General features: G+C 29.8%; 1 protein-coding gene across 1 annotated transcript; it reads right to left on the minus strand.

Moving 5' to 3' along the window:
• Positions 1–1,077: 1,077 nt before the first annotated feature.
• On the minus strand, positions 1,078–21,659 carry LOC136981261 (tubulin beta-1 chain-like). The gene is made up of 8 exons (XM_067277563.1): positions 21,501–21,659; positions 21,135–21,243; positions 20,238–20,348; positions 19,517–19,761; positions 15,071–15,424; positions 10,286–10,425; positions 1,521–1,663; positions 1,078–1,450 (listed from the first exon to the last, which is right to left on the minus strand). The coding sequence occupies exons 1-8, from the start codon at positions 21,555–21,557 to the stop codon at positions 1,269–1,271; spliced, it is 1,341 nt and encodes a 446-aa protein (XP_067133664.1). The 5' UTR covers positions 21,558–21,659; the 3' UTR covers positions 1,078–1,268.
• Between the last annotated feature and the right edge of the window lie 1,622 nt (positions 21,660–23,281).

Below are 23,281 nucleotides of genomic sequence, written 5' to 3' on the forward strand. Positions count from 1 at the left end.
ACAGGTGATATAATAAAGAAATTTCGTTCTTTCCTGAAATAACTCTCATTACTGTGCCAATCTTTAAACACCAGTATAAAGTCCTATTAATAAGTAAAGTCCAAGTAGACAATTAACAATAATATTAGAATTTAAAGACAGTAAGGCTTTTACAATTATTAAACTTGTTGTTTGGTTTAGTTGGACTTGATAAGTTTTTTTGGATAGTCCGACAACCCTCCTCGCTTGAAATGAGTTTGAAGTCATGTCTGGAGAGAGGACAAACTAGGTCAAGAGATTCAAGGATCTCAGAGAATAGAAAGAACACTATCCAGTGACAACATGAGCAAGCTTCACAGGTCTGACGCCACACATAGGTGACAGAGCAACCAACTCATCCCAGGCAGCTTCTCACTCGAACAGAGTAATTTGGGATGCTGAGAGGTTTATTATATTTACTAGCATGGTCACCCTTAACACAAGTTAGTTATGACTGTTTTAAAAAAAAAATTGCTTACATCTGAGAAATTTCAGCTTTTCTTCTTGTTAGATCTATATTCATAGTAGGTATTCTCTGTGAATTTCCAAATTTTTTTATTTTACCATAATCTGGTGAGCTTACTCCAGGAAACTGGTGTGTGTTGTAGTTGCTCAACCCAAATATCACTTTATTTATGCTATCCATGTTCACTCTCACCTCTCTAGTCATGACATGGTTTCCAAAAGTACTGCCGGAGTTTACTTACTTCAAATTGTCATATATCATATATGACAATTTGAACTACCTGTCATATATCATATGATTGACTACATATTTCCTTTTATTTCTGTGACTTTCATTTAACAGTATACTGTACTTTTATGACAAATTCAACTTTATTTTGCTGAACATGTAGGGCTATGCTATCTATTTGAAAATTATAAAATATTACAACAAAAACTTAAACTTTACCACTAGGTAAACCAGTTTAAAAAATTTATATTGTTTTATTAATATCCTTCAATTCCTTTTGAAATTTCTTTTATTTAACTTTTGGATGAAGAAATAATAAAGTGAAACCATTATCAAAAGGATAAAATGACATTTATCAACCAATATAAAATAACAACAGCCATTTTAATAGAAACATTTTTTTTTTTACAACCGGGTTAAACTACAAAATTTTTCTATTTTATCAAAATACAAATGATAAATATATTCTTCCATTATAAATTTTAACAGTTAACCATTAATACCTCTCACAACCAACATTCTTCTTAGATAAATATCAGAAGTATCTGTAATTATTTTAACCCTCGTAATTTGGTTCTTCGTCAACGTCAAATTCTGCTTCATCATCAGCTGTTGCTTCTTGATATTGCTGATATTCTGACACAAGATCATTCATATTTGATTCTGCTTCTGTAAATTCCATTTCATCCATTCCTTCTCCAGTATACCAGTGAAGGAAAGCCTTTCTGCGAAACATGGCTGAAGGAAAAAATAAATATCAAAACAATATACAAACATTTTAATAAAAAAAAAAGAATTAAAAATTTACCAGAAAATTGCTCTGAAATTCTTTTAAAAATTTCCTGAATGGCTGTAGAATTTCCTATAAATGTAGCTGACATTTTCAGACCACGTGGAGGAATGTCACAAACAGCAATTTTAACATTGTTTGGGATCCATTCTACAAAATAACTAAAAATAACAAAATAAAAAATTTATCATGAAATATTCAAAGATTAAATTACTAATTAAAAATTTAAGAAAAAATTAATTAATAATACAATTATTCTTTATTATTATTATCATCAAGTTGTAAGAGTGAAATTTAGACATTTTGAATAAACTTTATTGACAATTAATTCAACAATGATTACTGTTCAGCCTGGTAGATAATCACCATCAATATCAATCAATCTCACCATCTCTGCTGCAAACTTTCAATCCTGTGAGTCTAGAATGACTCAAATATCAGGTATTGTCATTGAACTGCATATCAGCAATACTGTTCTTCAGGGTGCAAAATAGATGGTAATCAGTTGGCACCAAGTCTGGGCTGTAAGGTGAATGAAGCAGAACATCTCATCAGGACTGGTGAGCTGCTCTAAGGTCATCTTAAATCTATGAGCTGGCACATTGTCATTGTAGTATTGGACTTTGCCCATTTTTGGATAAAGTTCTTTATCTCAATGTTCAAACAATCCAGTTGTTCACAGTAGAGCAGTGGTTCTCAAAGTGGGTTCTGCGGAACCCTTGGGTTCCATGAAGCAAGGTCAAGGGTTCCATAAAGCCACATTGAAAAGCAACATTTAATCATAACATAAGAAATTGGTACATATTGGTGTGAATCAGGATTTTCGAGATATGCTAGACCAAAAACTAAGTATTGAAGCAGACTGGATGCTGCCCCAGATATGAGAATCCAGTTATCAAGTATAAAACCAAATTTCCAGAAGATACTTATGTCAAAAAAACAGATGCATTCATTTCACTAAAATTTGATATTCCAATTTACGGTAAGTGTGTTTCAAATAAAATATTTCTTTTATTATAATAAGTATTAATTTAAATAAGGGTTCCATTATATTACAAATAATGTAAAAGGGTTCCATTGCAAACAAAGTTTGAGAACCACTGCAGTAGAGTTCTTTCATGACAGCAATATTGATTGGAAGCAGCTCCATTGTCATGATGTCAAACAAACACAAATCATTGCTTTCTTCTGCACTATCAGCCAGTTGACCTTTGGTCACCCATGAATATTATAAATGCTTTGCAGATGAGATCTTAAGACCTTTGTTGTGTTTTGGCCACTTTTGAAATGATAGAGCAATAGCTTGCAAAATATACTCTTTTAAAAGTTTCATATTGTCAGACATTGCTGATGTGTGTATTTCCAAAGAAATGTGATGAAACATCTTTGGCTATTCTTATACACTCCTATTGGAGATACTAGAATATTTTTTCCAGTCATTTCTAGAAAAAAATTGAAACTTCTAAATTTTACCATTACAACCTGATATATTAAATTTTAAGTATAATACACTAAAATATTTACAAATCACATCATCAACAGAACATTTCAAATATAGGGTTATATAAAACATTTAGATAAACAAACACAATAATAATACAACATTTAGATTTTATAATTCTCTTGTACAAACTGTATGAGATACAGTAATCAGCAGTGCCACTAGCTGTTTGAGCACCCATGTGCAATACCAATTATGCCACCCCTGTTTAATTACAACAACCTACGCTGAGCTTGCCAGCAATACCAATTTGCCGCCCTCTGGACGTGCCACCTGTGTGCAGTGCACGCCTTGCACGCCCGCTTACAGCAGGCCTGACAGTAATGATTTTCTCTATATTCTTATCCCAATAAGTTGTAATATGCTTTTGCTTCATGGCTCATCACCAGTCCATAAGAAAATATAAAAATTATATATTTAAGGGAACAGCTATAGAGTTGGAGTCAAAAGCAATTTTTGAGTTACCCCTTTGATTCCAACTCTGAAAAGTTAAAGTTGGAGTCAGAGTCAAAGCATTTGTGTACAAACTCCACAGCCCTTGGAAAAGAAGACAATTTTTTAGTCTCTCTAAATATTTCTAAGTCAATTTATTCAATTTATTAAGACTAAAGTTAAAAAATTATACTGCAAATCACTATTTCATTTTATTTAGTTATAAGTTAATGCAATAATGTTTTAATAAAAAATTTTTAAATTTTAGTTTAAATCAGTAAAGAACATTTATTTACAGAATTACAAAATATCGATCTACTCCATCTTTAGATTTGAATAACAACTTATTAAATGTTTTTTAATTTGCTTAATCTGTGAAAAATATTGTATACATGAATTTTGTTCTTTTTTAAATTTACTTTAAGATGGAGTTGAATATTTCTAAAGAAATGTTATACTTTTAATTAAAAAGCTATGCATATATTCACTGCATTGATATTTTAAAATATCACAAGATAAAATAATTTATAAACTAAATGGAAAACTTCAAACTCAATCAAAATCTTAAAATAGGGGTCTTCTGAAAAATTATTCAGTTTTATATTTTACTTCATTAAATTTTTGACTATTTTCTAAGTTTGTGTCAATGATCAAATTAAAGCTACTCAGTTAATGATAATATAAGTGGTATTTCTTTCTTTGTTTAGATTTTTCTCTGACAATTTATTAGAAAGTGTATTTCTAAAAATATACAAAATTAGTTAAGTCTGTTAAACTTCATTCCTAAATTTAAAAAATATAGGTTACACTGATCACCATATGCTACAAGTTTAAAGAAGTCAATTTTCAACACTGATGAGACATAGTTTGTCTCATCATTAGATCAAAACCCAAGCACCACATTGAAATCAGAGTCGTTCTTAGGTAGAGAGAAAAAACATTTTTCAAGTTACACTAAAATAAATTGATGATTTTTAATAAAAAATTTTCAACTTTCAGATTATATTAAAATATAATCTGAAAGTTTAACTCTACAACGTCACAACAAAAACTTTTAGCAGTGTTGTATTCGACGGAAAACCAAACCTAACATTTTTGGCCTCCACCAAGACCTTCTTCAGGTTGAGAACTAAATGTCATCCCCCTCCAGACCGCCAGAACAATGTTGCCCGAGTTATAAACATAGTGTTAATAGTAGAAGAGGTTTATTTTGTGATATTTTAACTCTGTTTTAATTATCATTACTGTTTGATTCACAGTTTACAGAAAACAAATTTCATTAAAAAAGCATTGGCAATATGATTTAAAGCAACAGTCTGCAACCTTTCTGACCTCATGGACCACTAAATTCACAATTTTGAACTTTTATGATCATTATACTACAGATTTTGTATTGTTTAAAAAAATTCATGATAGTGGTCTACAGGATTAAATTTTACTATATTAATATGAAATTTGCTTGTTTAATTATAACAAATTATTACAAGCCTAAAGTTCATTGCCACTTCTTTGAAATAAGTTTATGGATTATTAGCACTTTTCCATGAAGAACAACAATCGCATTCACAATATTACTTATTGTTCATTATTTATTGATAACAGTCGCTTTGTATTTGGTTTTAGATTTGAATAAAAACCCCCAATGAGTGAAAAAAAGCAACTAAGCATTTTGCATTTCTTTTGTAATACTTCATGTAACTTTCAGTTGATCAATGTCCAAATTTCTTCACGGACCACCCAAACTTTCTCGCGGACCACTGGTTGCCAACTGCTGATTTAAAGTATATTCCAGGTGAATAACTAACCTGTTTTAAAAACAATTTTATACTCTAAAATGCTTTTGATAGAAAAACATATTTAATGTGTGTTAATAAATTTTTTATTAATATTTATTGAAATCTGTTTTATAAAGAAAAAACATACCACTTTCACAATAAAGTCTGTGTTCAACAATTTCAAATAAATTATTTACATATGAAATTGTTTTCAGAATTATTTCTTTGAATATCTTGAAATCACAAAGCATATGTTGGGTAATACTATAGTTATAAAATAGTTCTGAAGAAATATTACTAATGTATAGATTTATATAAATCTGATTTTAAAACAAGTAAACAAAGCACACATCTTAGAAATTTTGCAACTTTACATCAATTCTTATTAAGTTGATTTATTATTATTTCTTATTCTTAATTAGCTTAAAAGTTAGTTTCATCAATTCTATTTCCAGAAAATCTACAAGATTGATCTTCACTTTAAAATCAGTATACAAATGGAAAACAAGGGAAAACACAACTGAACCTTATAAAACTTTAATTAATGACAGGCTTTATTATACTAATGATTTTGCCAGTGTTAAATGGACATTGTCAGGCAACAAACTGCTGTGAAAATAGAGAGAATTGCCGAACAGGTGTATAGGGGAAGGGGTGTATGATGTAAGAAGAGAGGAGGGAGGTTTATATTTCATAGAAATACTTCCAGGCAGTGGGAAGGAGTCCACATCGTGATAGTTTATGGCTGCGTTATGGGAGTGGCATTGTAAATTTCCACCTGTTCTAGATGTTTAAGCACAAATGGTTTAGATTTGTAATCTAGTAGGTGTGTCTCATGGAAGTCCACCTGAATGCTGGGGTTGGATGTGTATGTAGCCAAAGATGTAGCCTATTGTTTAAACTTTTTTGATAGATGTTTGATGTTCCTTGAGACGAATATGTAGTGGGCAAGATGTAGCACCTATGAATTTTGTTTCTTCCTTCCTGTAATACAAGACCATCACCTACAACAAAACTCTTGACAAACTTTACTGGGAAATTGCATGAGGAAACAAATGTCAATTGGCTTTCTGCAGAAGTCTGTCTATCGACTCTCTACTCCACAACACCAAAGACCAACCCAGCAAGAACCACCTGCCAGGCATTTACAGCATCCCCATCATAGGCCACCGTTACAACTGCCACCTACATAGCATAGGGCAATACATAGGTACTATGTCTCGCCCACTACATATCTGTCCCAAGGAACACCAAAAAAGGTTTAAACCAGGGATGTCCAATCCTTGGCCCACTTTATATTTTTATGCAGCTTACTGAACCCTAAATTTTTAAGGTACCGTACATTTTTATTTATTTTGGTAAACTATGTCATAAAAATTATTCTCATTTCACTGGATACACTTTGATGTTGTAATGACATAATTGGTGACATAATTTGTAACTGACTAATCAAAAATATTGGTGGCATGGTGTCATTTTGATTATACAAAAATCTTTGAAACTGAAACAAAGTGATGTTGTTAGTGATAAAAAAAGGCTGAATGTGTACCTTTCATCAGGCGGATGAAAAACACTCTTTTGAAAAGAGGGATTATGTATCAGACATTTTTAGTGACTCGAGTCTAGTCCTAATGAAAGTGGAAAGGGCTAATTTACTCTTTATAGAAATAAAGAATAAATTAGACCATTCCACTTTGGCAATTTTTCTAATTACAAGTATATAATATAGACAGGTCTATCTATATACAGTAGAGCATCGATTATCCAACTTAATTGGGGACTGGGGTTGGTCAGATAACTGAAAAGTCGGATAACCAAAAAGTATGAAAAAATACATTATTAGTATAGTGTATTAGGCCTGGTTTAAATACTAGCCTCTCTTTCATGGTCGAGCCAGTGCTGCCAGCTAAAACATGCAAAAATTTAACAAAAATAATATTAAAGTAGCAAGACATAACCAAATATTGTAGCGCCACATCACTAGCGGACATTTGAATTTGCCGACTAGAACGCGGTCGGTTAACCGATAAGTCAGTTAATCGGGGGTCGGATAATCAATGCTCTACTGTATTTCTTTTGCTAATATAAAAATTTAAATATTTTCAACCTCCAGTCAGTGCCGTAACTAGGGAGGTGCCAGCAGTGCCCAGGCACAGAGTGTAGACCCTGGGGGGGCACAGAAATGACCTGGACCAAGTTTTGGGTCATAATTTTGGGGTGTAGTTACAGATGCTCGCACCGGGCACATAAAAGGCTAGTTACGGCACTGCCTCCAGTTATATTCATAATTACTTCATTATCCTTAAATTTATATTTTTATAGCCCAGAATTTTGTCATGGCATCTAATACTAAGAAAAGAGAAAATTCAATATCTTCTGGAATACAAAATATAAAAATATTTCATAATCGAAAACGTGTAAAAATATTTGCCTTATTTGTCATGATAAAATTACTGTGTGAAATTGTGCATTTTCAGAGTTTATTAAAATGAAAAAAAGAATTTCCTGTTAACTTTGAAAAATGTAGTAAACTATGTGTAGTTTTGTTAAAAGATTTAACTACCAGATTTTCTGACTTCAGAAAAATAAAAACTGAATTAAAATTGTTTAGTGATCCATTTTCATTTAATTATGTGAAAGCACCAGCCAAATACCAGCTAGAACTTATTGAATTTCAAAGCAGGAAACCTTTGAAAAAACTTATCCTAGAGAACATTCCCTTCTTGAATTTTATAAAAAAAGTTCATTCTTTCAATGAATTTGATGAAATTGTCAATTTATCTAAAAAACTGTTTTGCACATGGTATGGTACAATACATACTGTTGTGAACAATTTTTCTTGTGCATGAAAAACATAAAACTACTGAAAGAAATAGGTTAAGTTATTCCCATTTAACTAACACTCTTAGAATTAAGACTAGTACCACAAAAGCAGATATTAACAATATCATAAAAGAAATATATAATTACAAAAAAATACTGTATTATTTACTGGTCTATTTGTTATTAAAATTTGATATTCACATTTTGATCTTTTTAAAAGCATATATTTATATCAATTACCTTTGCGGCCCACTGAATATACTAAATTTCTAATTTGGCCCATTAAGAAAAAAGGTTGGACAACCCTGGTTTAAACAATATGGCTTTGGCTACATATGCATCCAACCCAGACATCCAGCTTCATATTAACAAACTCTAAGTAAATTGCCTCTGCTCTGTGAAGTGGCACTTCAGAATACAAAGACTGTCTTAATCATAAGCTCGGTCTGGAACCCAGCAGTTACTGGGTGACTTGGACTCTTAAGTCGAACCTGAGATACATGTTTGGGTCTGACTCTGGCTCAGGTTCCAGTGTGACCCAAGAGGGGACCACCAACTTTCATTCCCTTCCTCACTCTCAAGTCCAACCCTCTTACATGGACATACATTTTGGTGCAGCCTGTACTGCACATAGAGTTCTCTACCAATGAGAGACTAGCTCACAATGACAGTCAGTGGGAGCCCCTCTTCTAGGGGTCCCATCCCCTAGAAAAGGGGCCCTGCCCAGTGTGTCCACTGAGCTTATAGGTCAAAGAGACCTATTAATTTCCATCAATTCCTTTAGTTTCTTTAAGTTTCCTTTACTAGCTGCTAGTACTTGTTCAGAAGGCTTAGACCAGTTGCTTGGTCAGCCCCTCAGTGGAAGTCCTCAGTAAGAGGACAGTCAAGTACATAGTAACTGCTCCTGTGGGTATGCGAGGCACTATCTTCTTGTCCAAACTTGGACTTGAAGTGGGGAAACCTCCCATGTCCAGTCAGTATTTGCATTGTAAGCCAATCACAACACACTGGAGTATGACCAACTTCAGACACAAAAGCATAGGTTGACCTACCTACTGTACTTTGGGTCCAGTGCCTTGCCAGTATGTCATCCATCACCCCAGCATCCAGGTGGACTTCCATGAGACACACCTACATTACAAATTTAAACTATATATGCTTAAACATCCAGAACAGGTGGAAATTTACAAGGCCACTCCCATAACGCAGCCATAAACTATTGCAATGAGGACTCCTTTGATTAAAATGCCTGGAAGTACTTCTACAAAATATAAATCTCCCTCCTCTCTTACATCATACATCCCTTCCCCTATACACCTGTTTGGCAATCCCCTCTATCTTCACAGCAGTCTGTTGCCTGACAATGCCCGTTTAACACAGGTGAAAATGTTGGCACTTTGTGTATAATTTTATTGCTGGTTCATTAGATTTTTGCAGTGTTTATTTTTGTACAATTCACTTTATTTTTAGTACATGAATGCTTATTGGTTAACTTCTAACTCTACATTTGATTATGGATATAGATATTAGAGACTTCTGTTTAATGTGACCACATTGAACAAAAAGAATCATGAATGCTTCCATTCACAACACAGTTTTGAATGAAAAGCATTCATTCAAGTTCAGCATGACCTTCTTCCATTAAAATATAAGAACAAGCAAACAAACATCTTCTTACACTATTATCTAATTGTTAGTAGCAATACAAAATAACATTTAGCATATATAATCAAAAATATAGTAACCAAAAATTTTTTAAAAATTGTTCAACATTAAGTTGGAATGCTATAAATTCTGAGAAAATTTTAAGTCAATATATTTTTAGATAGGTTTAAACCTAATTTTTTCTAGTCTAAGATTATATTTTTCTTATATTGCAGTTTTATGTTTTCATGCAAAATAAAAAAATTATTACAATAATCATTTTGTACTGAATTAAAGATTCAAATGCTGCTTCACGCAATTTTTTCCAGGCATTTAGTTCCAGAAAGTCTTTTTTTAGAAAGTTCTAGAAAAGTACTTTTGCAATACTTCCATTCATTGCCTTGTGTAGATACGACAACTGTCTCATATTATTCTATTTAATCATAAAAACATGCGATAATAATATGTAATATGTGATAATAATGTAAAGTCAAAACATTACTACTAAAAATTCATTTTGGAACTATTTACAAAATATAGATTAATTTTCTTTACATTAACATTTGCATTTATATTATTAAAATAAAACAACAAAAACATAATCTTACCTGCTATTTTTATTCTGTACGTTGAGCATCTGTTCATCTACCTCTTTCATACTCATTCTTCCCCTAAACATGGCAGCTACAGTAAGATATCTACCATGACGAGGATCACAGGCTGCCATCATATTTTTAGCATCAAACATCTATCATTTAACAATAAATTATATTCATATATTTGATATTTTAATTACGTAACTTAAACAGAAAAAATAACATAATATCTAATTTGCCTTTAAATGTTAAAAAATTAATAACAAAATGTTTTAGTGTAAGACTTATTAATAAAATATATTCTTTCTCAAGCATATTTAAACATTATAAAAAGAATAGAAATTAAATTATAATCTTAAAAGTAAATAAATAAATACATATATAAAATAGGTATTGCGATAAAGAAAATAAAATTAATAATTTTTATAAATTGGATTAAAATTTAGGAATTTGTTTTTTTGAAATTTCTATGTCATTTTTTCCATTTGCCTAAAAAAAAAAAAAAAAAAAAAAAAAAAAAAAAAAAAAAAAAAAAAGGACTCCAAAGTAAATAAATATGGAAATACAATAATGGAATAATTTCAGTGTCTTTCAAACTTACCAAAAATATTAGAATGTAGAAATATTGAAGAACAGAAGAATCTCAGAAACAATAAATATTCTGATAATATAGATAATGAAATATTACCTCATGTTTCTGGCTTCATATTATTATCTGTATAAAATGCTTACTTTCAGGTAGCCAACTGTTTAAATTTTTTACAAAGGAGCCTTTTCATTGTTTTAGGACAGCTTCAGCTTCTTAACTTACAAAAGTCACTGCTCCAACTGAATTCAACTATGTTACAAATACTGTCTTTTAATTCATAAGGCACATTTATCTGCTTTTTGATCTTGTCTAGAGCAGTCAGGTATCTGGATACTATTGAATGATGAACATGTAGTATAGCAAATATTTCCTAAACAGTTTTGGATAAGAAAATTGCTATGTTGGTCATTGTCAACTGTAAGCTGAATATCCACACTGCTTATTTTCTGGCTCATGTTTCCTATATGAAATTTTTAGAGCTGGCATTGCATTATTCTTTTGCTTGCTGTTTCTTGTCCAAGTATTGTATTAATGTTTGGGTCACTTTGGATGCATTACACTTCAGTTTAAACTTATAATTTTCCTTTGCAGGAATTTTATTTGACTGCATGGTCAACTTTAAAAGCCCACTGAGGTGTTTTTCACTACATTGAAAGAAACTAGTGTGTGATGTATGCAGATCTGTTGTTATAAGATAAATATTCCACAGTTGTTATAGATGTATAATTCTATAAAACAGGTTAAAACCTGTCACACTGCAAAATTGGTCATTTCATAAGCATTATTAATTAAATGCTATGTTATTTGGCACTAGAGGCAGGCATTAGGCACCATCTCTTGCTAAATTTAATAATTAATTTAGAAGGTTCTGGAAGAAAAGAATCAACCTAAAGTGAGATTCAAATCCACAACTCCTGGGCTGTGTTCAGTAACGCAGAACATCTAAGTTAGAATTCTAAGTGGCTTAGTGGGCGGAGCTGAGAATGTTCTGAGCATCATTGAACGATTCTGTTAGACAACTGGGCAAAATGGTGGACAAAGTTAAAATTACTGTATGATTGCAACAATTGTTGCAAACGAACTGATCAAAAAGGATGAAGTAACCAATACAATTATTCAAATGAAGCTACGTCAGATCATGATGAAATTAACGAATCAATTATTAATTGTAATCAATGAAATGGACCATTGTCTTCTGTTAAAATGTATTCTGAATCTGTTATACCAATATATGATAATTTTACATTTCGAAGTCATTTTAGAATGAGATAATGATTTGAATGAGAGAATAGCATTGTGATTGTTATAATAATAAATATTTGGTCCAACACAAGCAGCCATCTTGCAAATCGTATGAGACAAAAACAATGACGTCACTAGTAGAATTTACATAGATAAAAGAAGCTAGAATTCTAGCGGTGGGAGGAGTCAAGCTGTAGTTAGAAATGAGTTCAACATTGCAGCATAACTAGACTTAGCAAGAATTCTGCATTACTGAACACAGCCCTGCTTACTGTGTGGTTGCATTGCCAGTTATGCTAGTTAGATTTCATCCAATCCTCACTTCTAGAACTTATTTACACAGATATAACAGAGTATGGTTATATTAGTTACTTATGGTGCCAGCTGGAGACAACTCGATACCTATGGCCTATAACTCCCACTAGCCATTGTATCTACTTCTGCATGGCATATATATAATATATATATATACACAAATACAAACATCCAAACCTGATAAATTTGTCTTTAATATGTAACTAATAGTTTAATTATTAATTTAATTATAATATTGTTTGACTTTAATGTATAACTATTTGATTTGGATGTTTATAATTTGTATTAGGAGATATTCTAAACTTGGGAAGGTAAGTCTAGAATAACTATCTCAGTCAAATATTTACAGTATATATGTTAGGCTCAAAGACCAAAAATGCTCGTTGAGGGAAAAAATCGATCACATGTTTTGACTTCTAAGATCCAGCCACAATACAAATTGTGTTGTGGCTTTCAACTTTCAATAAGACTACAAAGTGAAATTTGTGTTTATATTCTTTTAATAATCAGCCAATAAATCTGGTAATATGAAAATGCCACATGTTGTGAATGCTTATTAATGCAGCTATGAAGCAATGTGATAAAAATATCTGTGCAAAAATAAGTAAGAAATTTCTTTATTATTTAGAATGAAATCAAACTCTAATCTAATTTGAGAATTATACCAAAAATAAACAAACAGTTTATTTTTGCCTTAAAGCCTTAAATTTCTAAGATAAACTTCTATTTATCATTATTTTTTACTAATATTAATATAAAAATTTGTGTGGAGTCAGTCTCTTTGTGGAAATGTCATTATCGAAAACAAATTTGCATTCAATTGACAAAATGATTTACAAATAAATTTCTTATTGGACTTAAATCTATAATACTTTCTTTTAGGATATTTAGGATTTTAAGGTATATGTAGGTACCAAGGATTCATAAACAAAATTAACAGCAAATTGTCTTCTTGACTGTGAATTGCAAAAAATGAAGAGGTACATTTCTTATATGATTAAAAAGAATCAAAGAATCATAGTATAATGTTTTGTGAAAAGAATTTTCACTGATGAGTATTTTTCTAATAATAAACATTGTTCAGAATTAGTCCTTTGGTGGAAATTATACATAAATTATTTATTAAAAATATTCTATGCAAAAATAAGTAACAAATTTTTGCACAGAATATTTTTATCACATTCATCATGGCTGCATTGATAAACATCCACAATGCATCGTGTTTTGGTTGATTATTAAAAGAATATCAACACAAATTTCACTTTGTGGTCATATTGAATATGCCAAAACATATTGTGCACATTTATAAAAGTGCCATAACGCAAAATTTGCATTGTAACTAGATCTGAGAAGTCAGAGTACATTGTGATCAATTTTTTCATTCAATGAGCATTTTTGGTCTTTGAACCTAACATATACAATCTGCAATGTAATAGTGATAAAATTTGGTACTTGTGGCAAAAAATAAAAACTCCTTCAAATTATATATATTATATATATATATATATATATATATATATATTATATATATAAGTTTTTCTCCTGAAGTATATGTAATTATTTATTTAATAAATAATTATTAAATCAAAATCCCTTGTTAATCTACTACCTGTAGTTATTCTAAATGCTATTCTAGCAACTAAAGTTATATCTGTGGCTTGGAAGAATAAGAGCCAATGCACTTGACATTAGCCCTTATTCCTCCAAGCCACATATATAAATAACCTGATCCAGATAGTGGTATTAATATTTAATATTCATGTTTCTAAGTTCAGAGCTTAACAATTTTTATATTTTACTTCACTTTTAATGACAAGATTGTTTAAATGATTTAATGAAATGAAATATAAACTAACAATTTCAGAGAAAGTATTAAAATAATTTGATTGCCAGTAAAATAAATCAGCAATAAATGGCTTGAAATTAAAAAAAAATTGATTCCAAAATAAATTTTGAAAACGATTTTATTTTAAAAATTGATGTTATTTTATTCTCAAATAGAGATTTATAAAAGTAATGTTTAATACCTTACTTTTATATAAACTAAAAAAAAAAAAAAAACTTTATGAACTAAAGTTTCTCAGAATATAAGCTTAATATCATTTTTTAACAGTGCTAACAGTTTTAACAAAATTAAAAAGATGATAAGACTGTTTAAATATGATTACAATGTATTGCAAAAACCTAAATAAAATATTTCATCTATTCATTTGATCATCAGATTTCATTTTGTCATCATCATCATGTAAGATTTTTTTATTGTATTATTATACTGTACAATAATTATAGAAAGAATAATCATAATCTGTTTAGAAAGGTTTTTCTGGTCAAAAATTGGGGGATATTCATTAGAAATGCAAGATTAAGTTTGGTTAACAATTATTGTAAATACACCAGTGGCATTGCTATTAGAATTAATTATGATGGTTGATAAATATTGTAATAATTCTCTCTTGTTCTTTTTACAAACATGATATTTAAATTATTATTTTTTTGTTTTATCCATTTCATTGGATATTTATTCTTTAGTCAATGTAATGTATCAAAATAATTATAGTAGGAATAAGAAAAATATTTATTTACATTAAACTTAAATTAAGGAAAGTTCTATTTTTAATTTTGACTACAGAACATTAAACATTTTTATTTACCTGTTGTGTTAATTCAGGAACAGATAGAGCACGATATTGTTGACTTCCTCTTGATGTAAGGGGTGCAAAACCAGGCATGAAGAAATGAAGTCTGGGGAATGGAACCATGTTAACTGCTAACTTTCTTAAATCTGCATTAAGTTGACCAGGGAATCTTAAGCATGTTGTGACACCAGACATTGTTGCTGATACTAAATGATTCAGATCACCATATGATGGAGATGTTAATTTGAGAGTTCGGAAACAAATATCATATAAAGCTTCATTATCGATGCAAAATGTTTCATCTGTATTTTCTACTAATTGGTGGACTGAAAGTGTAGCATTATAAGGTTCAACCACAGTATCAGATACCTGAAATTTAAAATTTGAATATAGAAATCAAAGTAAAATAGCAAAAACTTTTTACTCCAATACTTTTTTAAAGATAATGAAAAATTGGAAGCAGATAAAATTTATTATAATCTAATCAATCTTGTAATATAAAAATTTAATTTTTAATGTTTTACATTTGCATTAAATTTAAAGTTATCAGTCCTTAATCAGACTAGTGTATAAATTGATCTGTTATTAAACAATTACAATAAATTGAAATCACAACATAAATGTTTATTTATTATTCTATTATTATCTATTATATATAAATATACATTAATTTTAAATACAGAAATGTTTGAAAGTAGTTTTATTTTTGTAAGCATTTTTGTTGATTAGAACCCCAACTCTATATTTCACATTTTATTACATTTTTGCCTTTGAAATTTTTAGACCATAGTGAAATACAAAATTTAATGCTTCAATTTTTTTCTTTGCTTTATTTCAGAAATAAAAATATATCACTAATTTTTGAAAATTTAACAACCTGTTTACACAAGCCAACTCAAGCACTATCAGATATTATTAGTGCATTTGTATTGGTTAAAAGTCTTTTTACAATTGTAGGAATGTAATAGAGCAGTTATATATATAATAGGACATTCTTAGAACTGAGTAAGCAATGGAACAGGCCATCTGAAAGCAGAGGTCTGGTCACCTTAAAAATATTCACTCACTTTAGTTACTGACATTATGTTATTAGTTATGAATATACCATGTTAATTCAAAAAATAACAAAATAAAAAATACTGAGGAAATTCTTATCAAAATTATTGTGCTATTGTTATATTAAAATATCAATTTAGCAAATCAAATATTTTTTTTTACATATTTTATTGAAATTCAATAATAGTGAGGATTTTTGATCAGTTGTTATCATTCTCCATCTTCTATCATAATAACTTGACTATACAGGATGTCCCAAAAAAATGTATACACACTTTAAAAGCTGATAGCTCAATTGGTGTATTTTTATTTCCATGTTAAACCCATTAAAATTAATAATGGAAGTCAGATTAAGCTTTGAACAAAGGAAATTCATACTAAAATGCTACTGGAAGTGTGAAAATGCAGTTGAAGTGCAAACACAGTTTAGGAAGTTACATTCAAATTAAATGGTACAATTAACTGCCAGAATTGCACCTATTGGGGACCTGATAATCTGTATGTTATGGTGGAACATCATGTTAATTTACCAGAAGTTACAGTGTGATGTGGCTTATCATCAAGAGGATTAATTGGACCAATCTTTTTTGATGCTACTGTAACTGGCCCCATTTTACTTGGACTTGCTGCAACAGTCTGTCATGCCCAAGCATTGGAGAAGACTTTGAAGAAGATGAGTTTTATTTTCAGCAAGATGGGGCACCACCCACTCTATCATCAAAGGGTTAGATCCTACCTTGATGAGATCTTGCCAAACAGGTGGATTGGATGAAGGGGTTTTGTAGAATACCCTCCATGTTCACCAGACCTCACACCACTAGACTTCTTTTTAAGGGGATACTTAAAAGACAAAGTCTACATAAACCTGCAACAGTTGCTGTTGAGAGCAGCCATTGAACGAGAATATATACCAAACAAAATGTTTCATGACTTTTGTGATTCCATTGCTTCACATTGTCAGCAGTGCCTGGACCAGAATGGATGTCAGTTTGAAAACAGGTGTTGACAAAACAATTAAATAATGTCTGTAAAATTCTATTACATTTTGAAAATGAAATATACAGTCAAACCTGTTTTTATGCGGTCTTTTTATGTGCGATTTTTTAATGCAAATTTTTAATTTGTGCGGTTTTTGTTGGTGCGATTTTTTATTTGTGCGGTATAGTTGGCGACTAGTCTCGTGCGATTCGTCATGTCTCACGTTGACTTATTATAGCTAAATAAACTTATTATAGCATAAATGAACTTATTATAGTAATATTATTGCAGGAATATGCGAAAAATGAAATAATTTACTTTTTAAGTCAACAAAACACCACCTGGACAAAAATATGTAAAACAGACAATAGACCAGACAATGCAGTCAAGTGCCGACATCTGTTGTCAATAAATTCTATTTCGTACGGTTTTGAGTTATTTTCTATGTGAGACTTTTTTATGCGATCCCTGTTGACCGCATAAAAAAAATATTTTTTTAATTGTGTTGCGAAAACTATTTTTTACAGCCATTCGTGAAGTTTCGTGCGATTTTTTTTATGCGTTTTTTTTAATGCGGTCCCTATCCCCTGCATAAAAACAGGTTTGACTGTATTTTTAATAAGCATTGACTTTATAATTGTTTAAAGTGTGTATACATTTTTTGAGACACCCTGTATTTTGGAAATAATGTTTTAGTCTCTATATTTATACATGAATCATTCATTTCTTATATAGTCATTTGGCTTACAGTATACTTTTACACTTGGACATCAAATTATTAAAAATTATATCCAGTAATCTTAGTATTATCCTTTTAATAATTTTTCTTTCTAATGACAACAGAAACAGAAGAAAAAAGGTATGCTGTACTGCTTCATAAACAGGAATAAATTGTATGACTAAAAAATTAGTCATACAATTTATTCGTGTTTATGAAACAAATATAAAAATTAAACTTACTAAATAAGAAAATCTAATGCAAAAGAAATGAAATTTTCATTTTATTACATGAATTTCAATAAATTTTGCTGTTTAATTCTAAATTATTATATTTCTTAACATAATTAAAAAGTGTGTTTGTGTGTCACACTTATTAGAAATGCATTTGTTCTACCAAGCCCATAATAAAAATAGTCAGGTGGTGAGGAATGATGCTTGACTTTCTGAGATGATTTGCCCATGAAAAATTCCTAAGCCTCCCTACGTAATTTGAACCTGAGTCCCTGAGTAGGGTAAGCTAATGCCTTTCAGGCCAGTTCATACTTTGTGAGAATGAAAAAAATATCACTTTTCTTTTCTATTATTCTCTTCCCATAAACATTCATACTTTAAAAGAATGAAAGAAATGCAGATATGCTTTCAACACTTGCAGTTAGGTATGCTTTCAAGGCTTTATTCTAGAGTTGTAATATTTTTAAGTTAATCTTGTTTTTTAATTCAAGAAGAGAGGACAGAGAATAAAACTGTATAAAAGAAAATTAAGGAAAATGATCCAAAGTACATTTTTGATATCTCAGGTAAGTTTTAAATATACTATATATGTAAAGTTAATATTAATTAAGATTTGATTAATTTAAAATACTGCATATAAAAAATAAATTAAGATTCATTGAAAATAATTCTGGTCAAGTTCTAATCATTACAATTTTATTAGTTCTATGTTTAAAGATGTGAAGGATTGTGGGCTATCAACAGAGAAAAGAACTTCTGTCAACATTTCTCACTGACTAAGGGAGAACAAAACTAGTAAATGTGTGAAGTGTTGCATACTAAACCTATTTAGTATCATTTTATCTTCTGTTCTCTTCTTACAAAGCACAAACAGACTTTACTGCTTCAGCTATCTTGTAATTTCCATTATTGATATAAGAGAAATTATGCAGAGGCAAAAATTAAAAATTGTTTTTTTCTAATACATGAACAAGAATTAGATGTTTTTGATTTTTTAAAAGCCATCTTTAGAAAAATAAAGATAAATCATGTATGCATTCTTTCATATTTATTTAATATTTGATTCTGAAAACTATATTATCTAAATATGCTTTTAAAAACCAAACATTTATTTAAATAAAATTTTATGTTGGATTTTAAGATGATTTATATATAAGAATACTAAAGCAATGTTCTTGAGACAAATATTAATATCAATTATGATTGCATCAGTGGCGTAGCGTGGGTGTCAGTCGCCCGGGGCAGAGGAAAATTTCGCCGCCCCCTTATTTAGTTATTTTTGCATGATATTATTATTTTTTGTGAAATTTTGCCACCCCCTAAAAGTGCCGCCGAGGCGGGCCGCCCCTGCCGCCCCCATTATGCTACGCCACTGGATTGCATAAAACTCTTGCTTTGGTATGCCAAAGCCAAAAAGCAAACTCATTTCTGATAAATATTATATATCTTATAAAAGATTTAAAACTGAAAATTCACCTTAGGAGATGGAACAACAGAGAATGTAGTCATTATGCGATCTGGATATTCTTCTCTGATTTTGGAAATGAGTAAAGTACCCATACCAGAACCAGTTCCTCCACCTAAAGAATGAGTGAGCTGGAAACCTTGCAGGCAATCACAGGATTCAGATTCCTTACGAACAACATCCATAACACTATCTACCAATTCAGCACCTTCTGTGTAATGACCTTTGGCCCAATTATTTCCTGCACCACTCTGTCCTAAAATTTTAAAATTTTGTTAAAAATTTTTAAGTGAACACAAAAGGCAAAAAGATTATCTATATTTTCCAAGATAAATTTAACATTGCCAGTATATTTTATAATATTACTATATCAAAATTATTATATATTGTTCAGATAGATAAAGATAAAATTTTTCTTTGAAAACAGAATTATTTTTGAAATTTCAACACAAGTTTATAATACATGGATCAACTTCAGGAAATTACATAAAAGAGATGACTAAGTACAATATATTACAAACAATATGACCTATATCAGTTTGAAGGAATGAAATAAGAATTGTTAGAAGAATTTATAAAAGATGAAATTCATGATTTTTCTTAAAATATATTTAAACCAAATAGAACTGTTTTTAAAAAAAAAAAAGTTTATTGCATTAACTTTTTCTCAAATAAAATAGAGTTAAGTAATGAGCTACATTAATTATATATAAATCATTGTTTATTACATACCAAATATGAAGTTATCTGGTCGAAACAAGAGTCCAAATGGACCTGAACGTACAGAGTCCATTGTTCCAGGCTCCAGATCAACCAAAAGTGCTCTAGGAACATATTTACCACCTAAAAAATTTAAATTATTTTAAGTTTAGAAACCAAATAATTACTCATTATAATGTATAATCACTGATACTGTATTTCTATTTTATAAATTACTATATAAAAACTTGTAATCATGACCTTTGACCATTTCTTTATAATTTCTACATATTAAGTTTAAAAAACTGTTTATATTTGGAAATAATTACCTTAAAACAATTTTATTAATAAATCTTAACAGCTATATGTTGTTAAGATTTATTACAATATTGGACAAAAAGCAAATAATTGCAATTATATTAAGTTTTACAATAAATTTAAGATCAATATGAGTAAATAATAACCAATTTATTATATATTCAAAGCAAAAATGTTTCTTAAAATATTCACGATCATTAATATTTTAAGAAAGCAATGTTGTTTTTAATTTAATTATTATTGCTTAAAATAACTAATATTTAACAACAACAATAAATACATCTAAGGATAATCAGACCAAATCACATCAGACTGTGTATATTGCAAAACAGATCTATATCTACAGATAAATATCTACAGAACAACTATATAAAATGTTTGAATTTAATTAGAATGTAACATATTTTTAATTATTTCCATTTTAAACAATATATTATAAAGCAAGACCAAAAAATAATAATGAAAAGTGCTATTAAAAAAACATTTCTTCTTCAGTTGATTTAACAAGATAATGTTTTCAACACATTATTCACTTCCTTAATCTGATAACATAAGGGATTATTTTGCAAATTTTAAGTTTTATGTGACTAAAAAATGAAATTTTATAATTACCTGCAGCTTCGTTATAATAGACATTAATTCTTTCTAGTTGTAAATCAGAATCACCATGGTATGATCCTGTGGCATCAATTCCATGTTCATCGGATATAACTTCCCAGAACTGAAATAATTAAAAAATTACTTTTTCTCATCATCAGTACACATTTTAGATATGTATGCACTACGGTAAAATGTTTTCTAAGTTAATTCTTAGATATATTTACTCCGCGTATTTAGTTTTGTAAAGTTAAAATGCTAAATTTAGTCATGATATCACCCGTGAAACATCCGAATACAACAGGTAACGTCACAATATATATATATATATATATATATATTTTTAACAGATGCGACTTAATTGCACGTTTTAACGCTTACCTTAGCACCAATTTGATTTCCACACTGACCAGCCTGTATATGAACGATTTCACGCATTTTCTACAAAGTTCGTAAAGTTAGTTCGCAGATCGATAGCTCTACCAAGTTTCAGAGAAAGCCGAAAGAGGATGAGGTCGTTTATACGCTCAGTATTATCGTATTGAATACTAACCAATAAGAACAGTGCAACGTCACCATTCATCCACTCCCTTTTAAATCAGGTTCAAACCAGTTGCAATGTAAACTGGGCGTAGTCTAGCTTGCTTTTATAAAATTCAATAATTTTTATGCTCTAACGCCGCTTTGCTTATAAACAAAGCATTATTCTTCTGAAATATCTTAAATCGGGGACATACAGTAAACAAAATTTTGTTACCGAAAACCATGACGTCACAGTCGTCTAGAACGTCACACTTTCGTTTCTAAATCTGTCACGTGCTTTACCTGTCGACCCGAGTGAAAAATAAATTGTGATGCTTCAAGGTTTCTTTTTAACCTAGTTTCGTGTCGAAAACAGGTCGCATTATGTAGTTTCGACTGACGATATCATTTAAGAACGCAGCAATATAATTTAAAAGTTATATTTGAGTAAATTTCTTTACTACGAACTTAGCTAGCATTTACCTATTTTATTTTCTCTACATATATATATATATATATATATATATATATATATATAAGAAATTAATATATAAAGAAATATAAAGAAATATATAAAGAAATTATATATATATATATATATATATATATATATAATTTCTTATCATATGACACCGTTAACAGCTCTGATATGGCATTTGCTTTATGTAATCAGCGTAATTACTAATCGATGATCGATTTAACACAAGTTAGATAATTGAAGTGTCACGTTGCATAGAAGACAAACATATGAGTAATTTAGGTTTTAGCCCCAATAGCCGTTTGAGTGTATGATTTCATCAGTTGAGATTCTTTTTTTAATGGTTTCAGAACTTTCGGTCTCATCAATGTCATCACATGACTTAGTTCCTAGTGGACCATTACAATTAAAACATCTGAAAATGCTACAAGTAGACGAAGTATCTAGACCAGCAAGTTTAACTACACATTCTAATTTTAGTATTCGTTTAGCATTGAACGTCTGAAAATCTGTTGTATGATTATATTATCTAATATGCTGCGTTCTTTTATCAATTTTCCAAACATTTCTTATCATCTTGACCGTTAATATGGTTTAAGTGGCACGTCCTCAGCACTACTACGACTTCCTGAGGCACTAAATAAGCTTTTAACAGGTTGGAAAGGTTTCATTACTAGGTCAGCGAACTGCATAACAGCGAGACGACACGTCGCATAACTTTTGAGTTTTTTTCTTTATCTATCTATGTATTTTTCTAAAATAAATATTACAAAAATCTGATACGAGATATAAATGCTAGTATGACGTGTCACAATGCAGTCGTAGGCTGTATGACATCATCAAATGTTTTAATTTTAACTTTTTTAATTAATTCGCTCTTGTTTCGAAGGTTAGTGTGTATTTATAAAAATTTGTAATAATGCCCCGCATTACAAAAAATTTTTAACCTGTACTACTTTTTAAATTACGTTTGTATATTTTTGTAATTAAAATGGTGTATTTATAATAAATAGATGAAATGATATTGTATCTTAGCTTCGGAGATAACACCTATTTAATTTTAACGAAAGTTGTTCTATCGTTTTCCTGTTTCATCGTTCTGATTAGATGACGAAGTAATATGATATTAATTAAATTTGATTTATATAACATTTTTCCGATT

This window comes from Centruroides vittatus, unplaced genomic scaffold (assembly GCF_030686945.1).
Source record: "Centruroides vittatus isolate TY-2023 unplaced genomic scaffold, ASM3068694v2 contig_749, whole genome shotgun sequence".
NCBI lineage: Eukaryota > Metazoa > Arthropoda > Arachnida > Scorpiones > Buthidae > Centruroides > Centruroides vittatus.

Coding starts and splice junctions, on each gene's coding strand:
- LOC136981261 (XM_067277563.1), bottom strand. CDS start 21,557: ATGCGTGAAATCGTTCATATACAGGCTGGTCAGTGTGGAAATCAAATT. Junction 10,426..15,070: donor TTCCTGAATTAACACAACAG/GTAAATAAAAAT, acceptor GTTAAATGATAG/ATGTTTGATGCTAAAAATAT. Junction 1,451..1,520: donor AATTTCAGAGCAATTTTCTG/GTAAATTTTTAA, acceptor TTTTTCCTTCAG/CCATGTTTCGCAGAAAGGCT.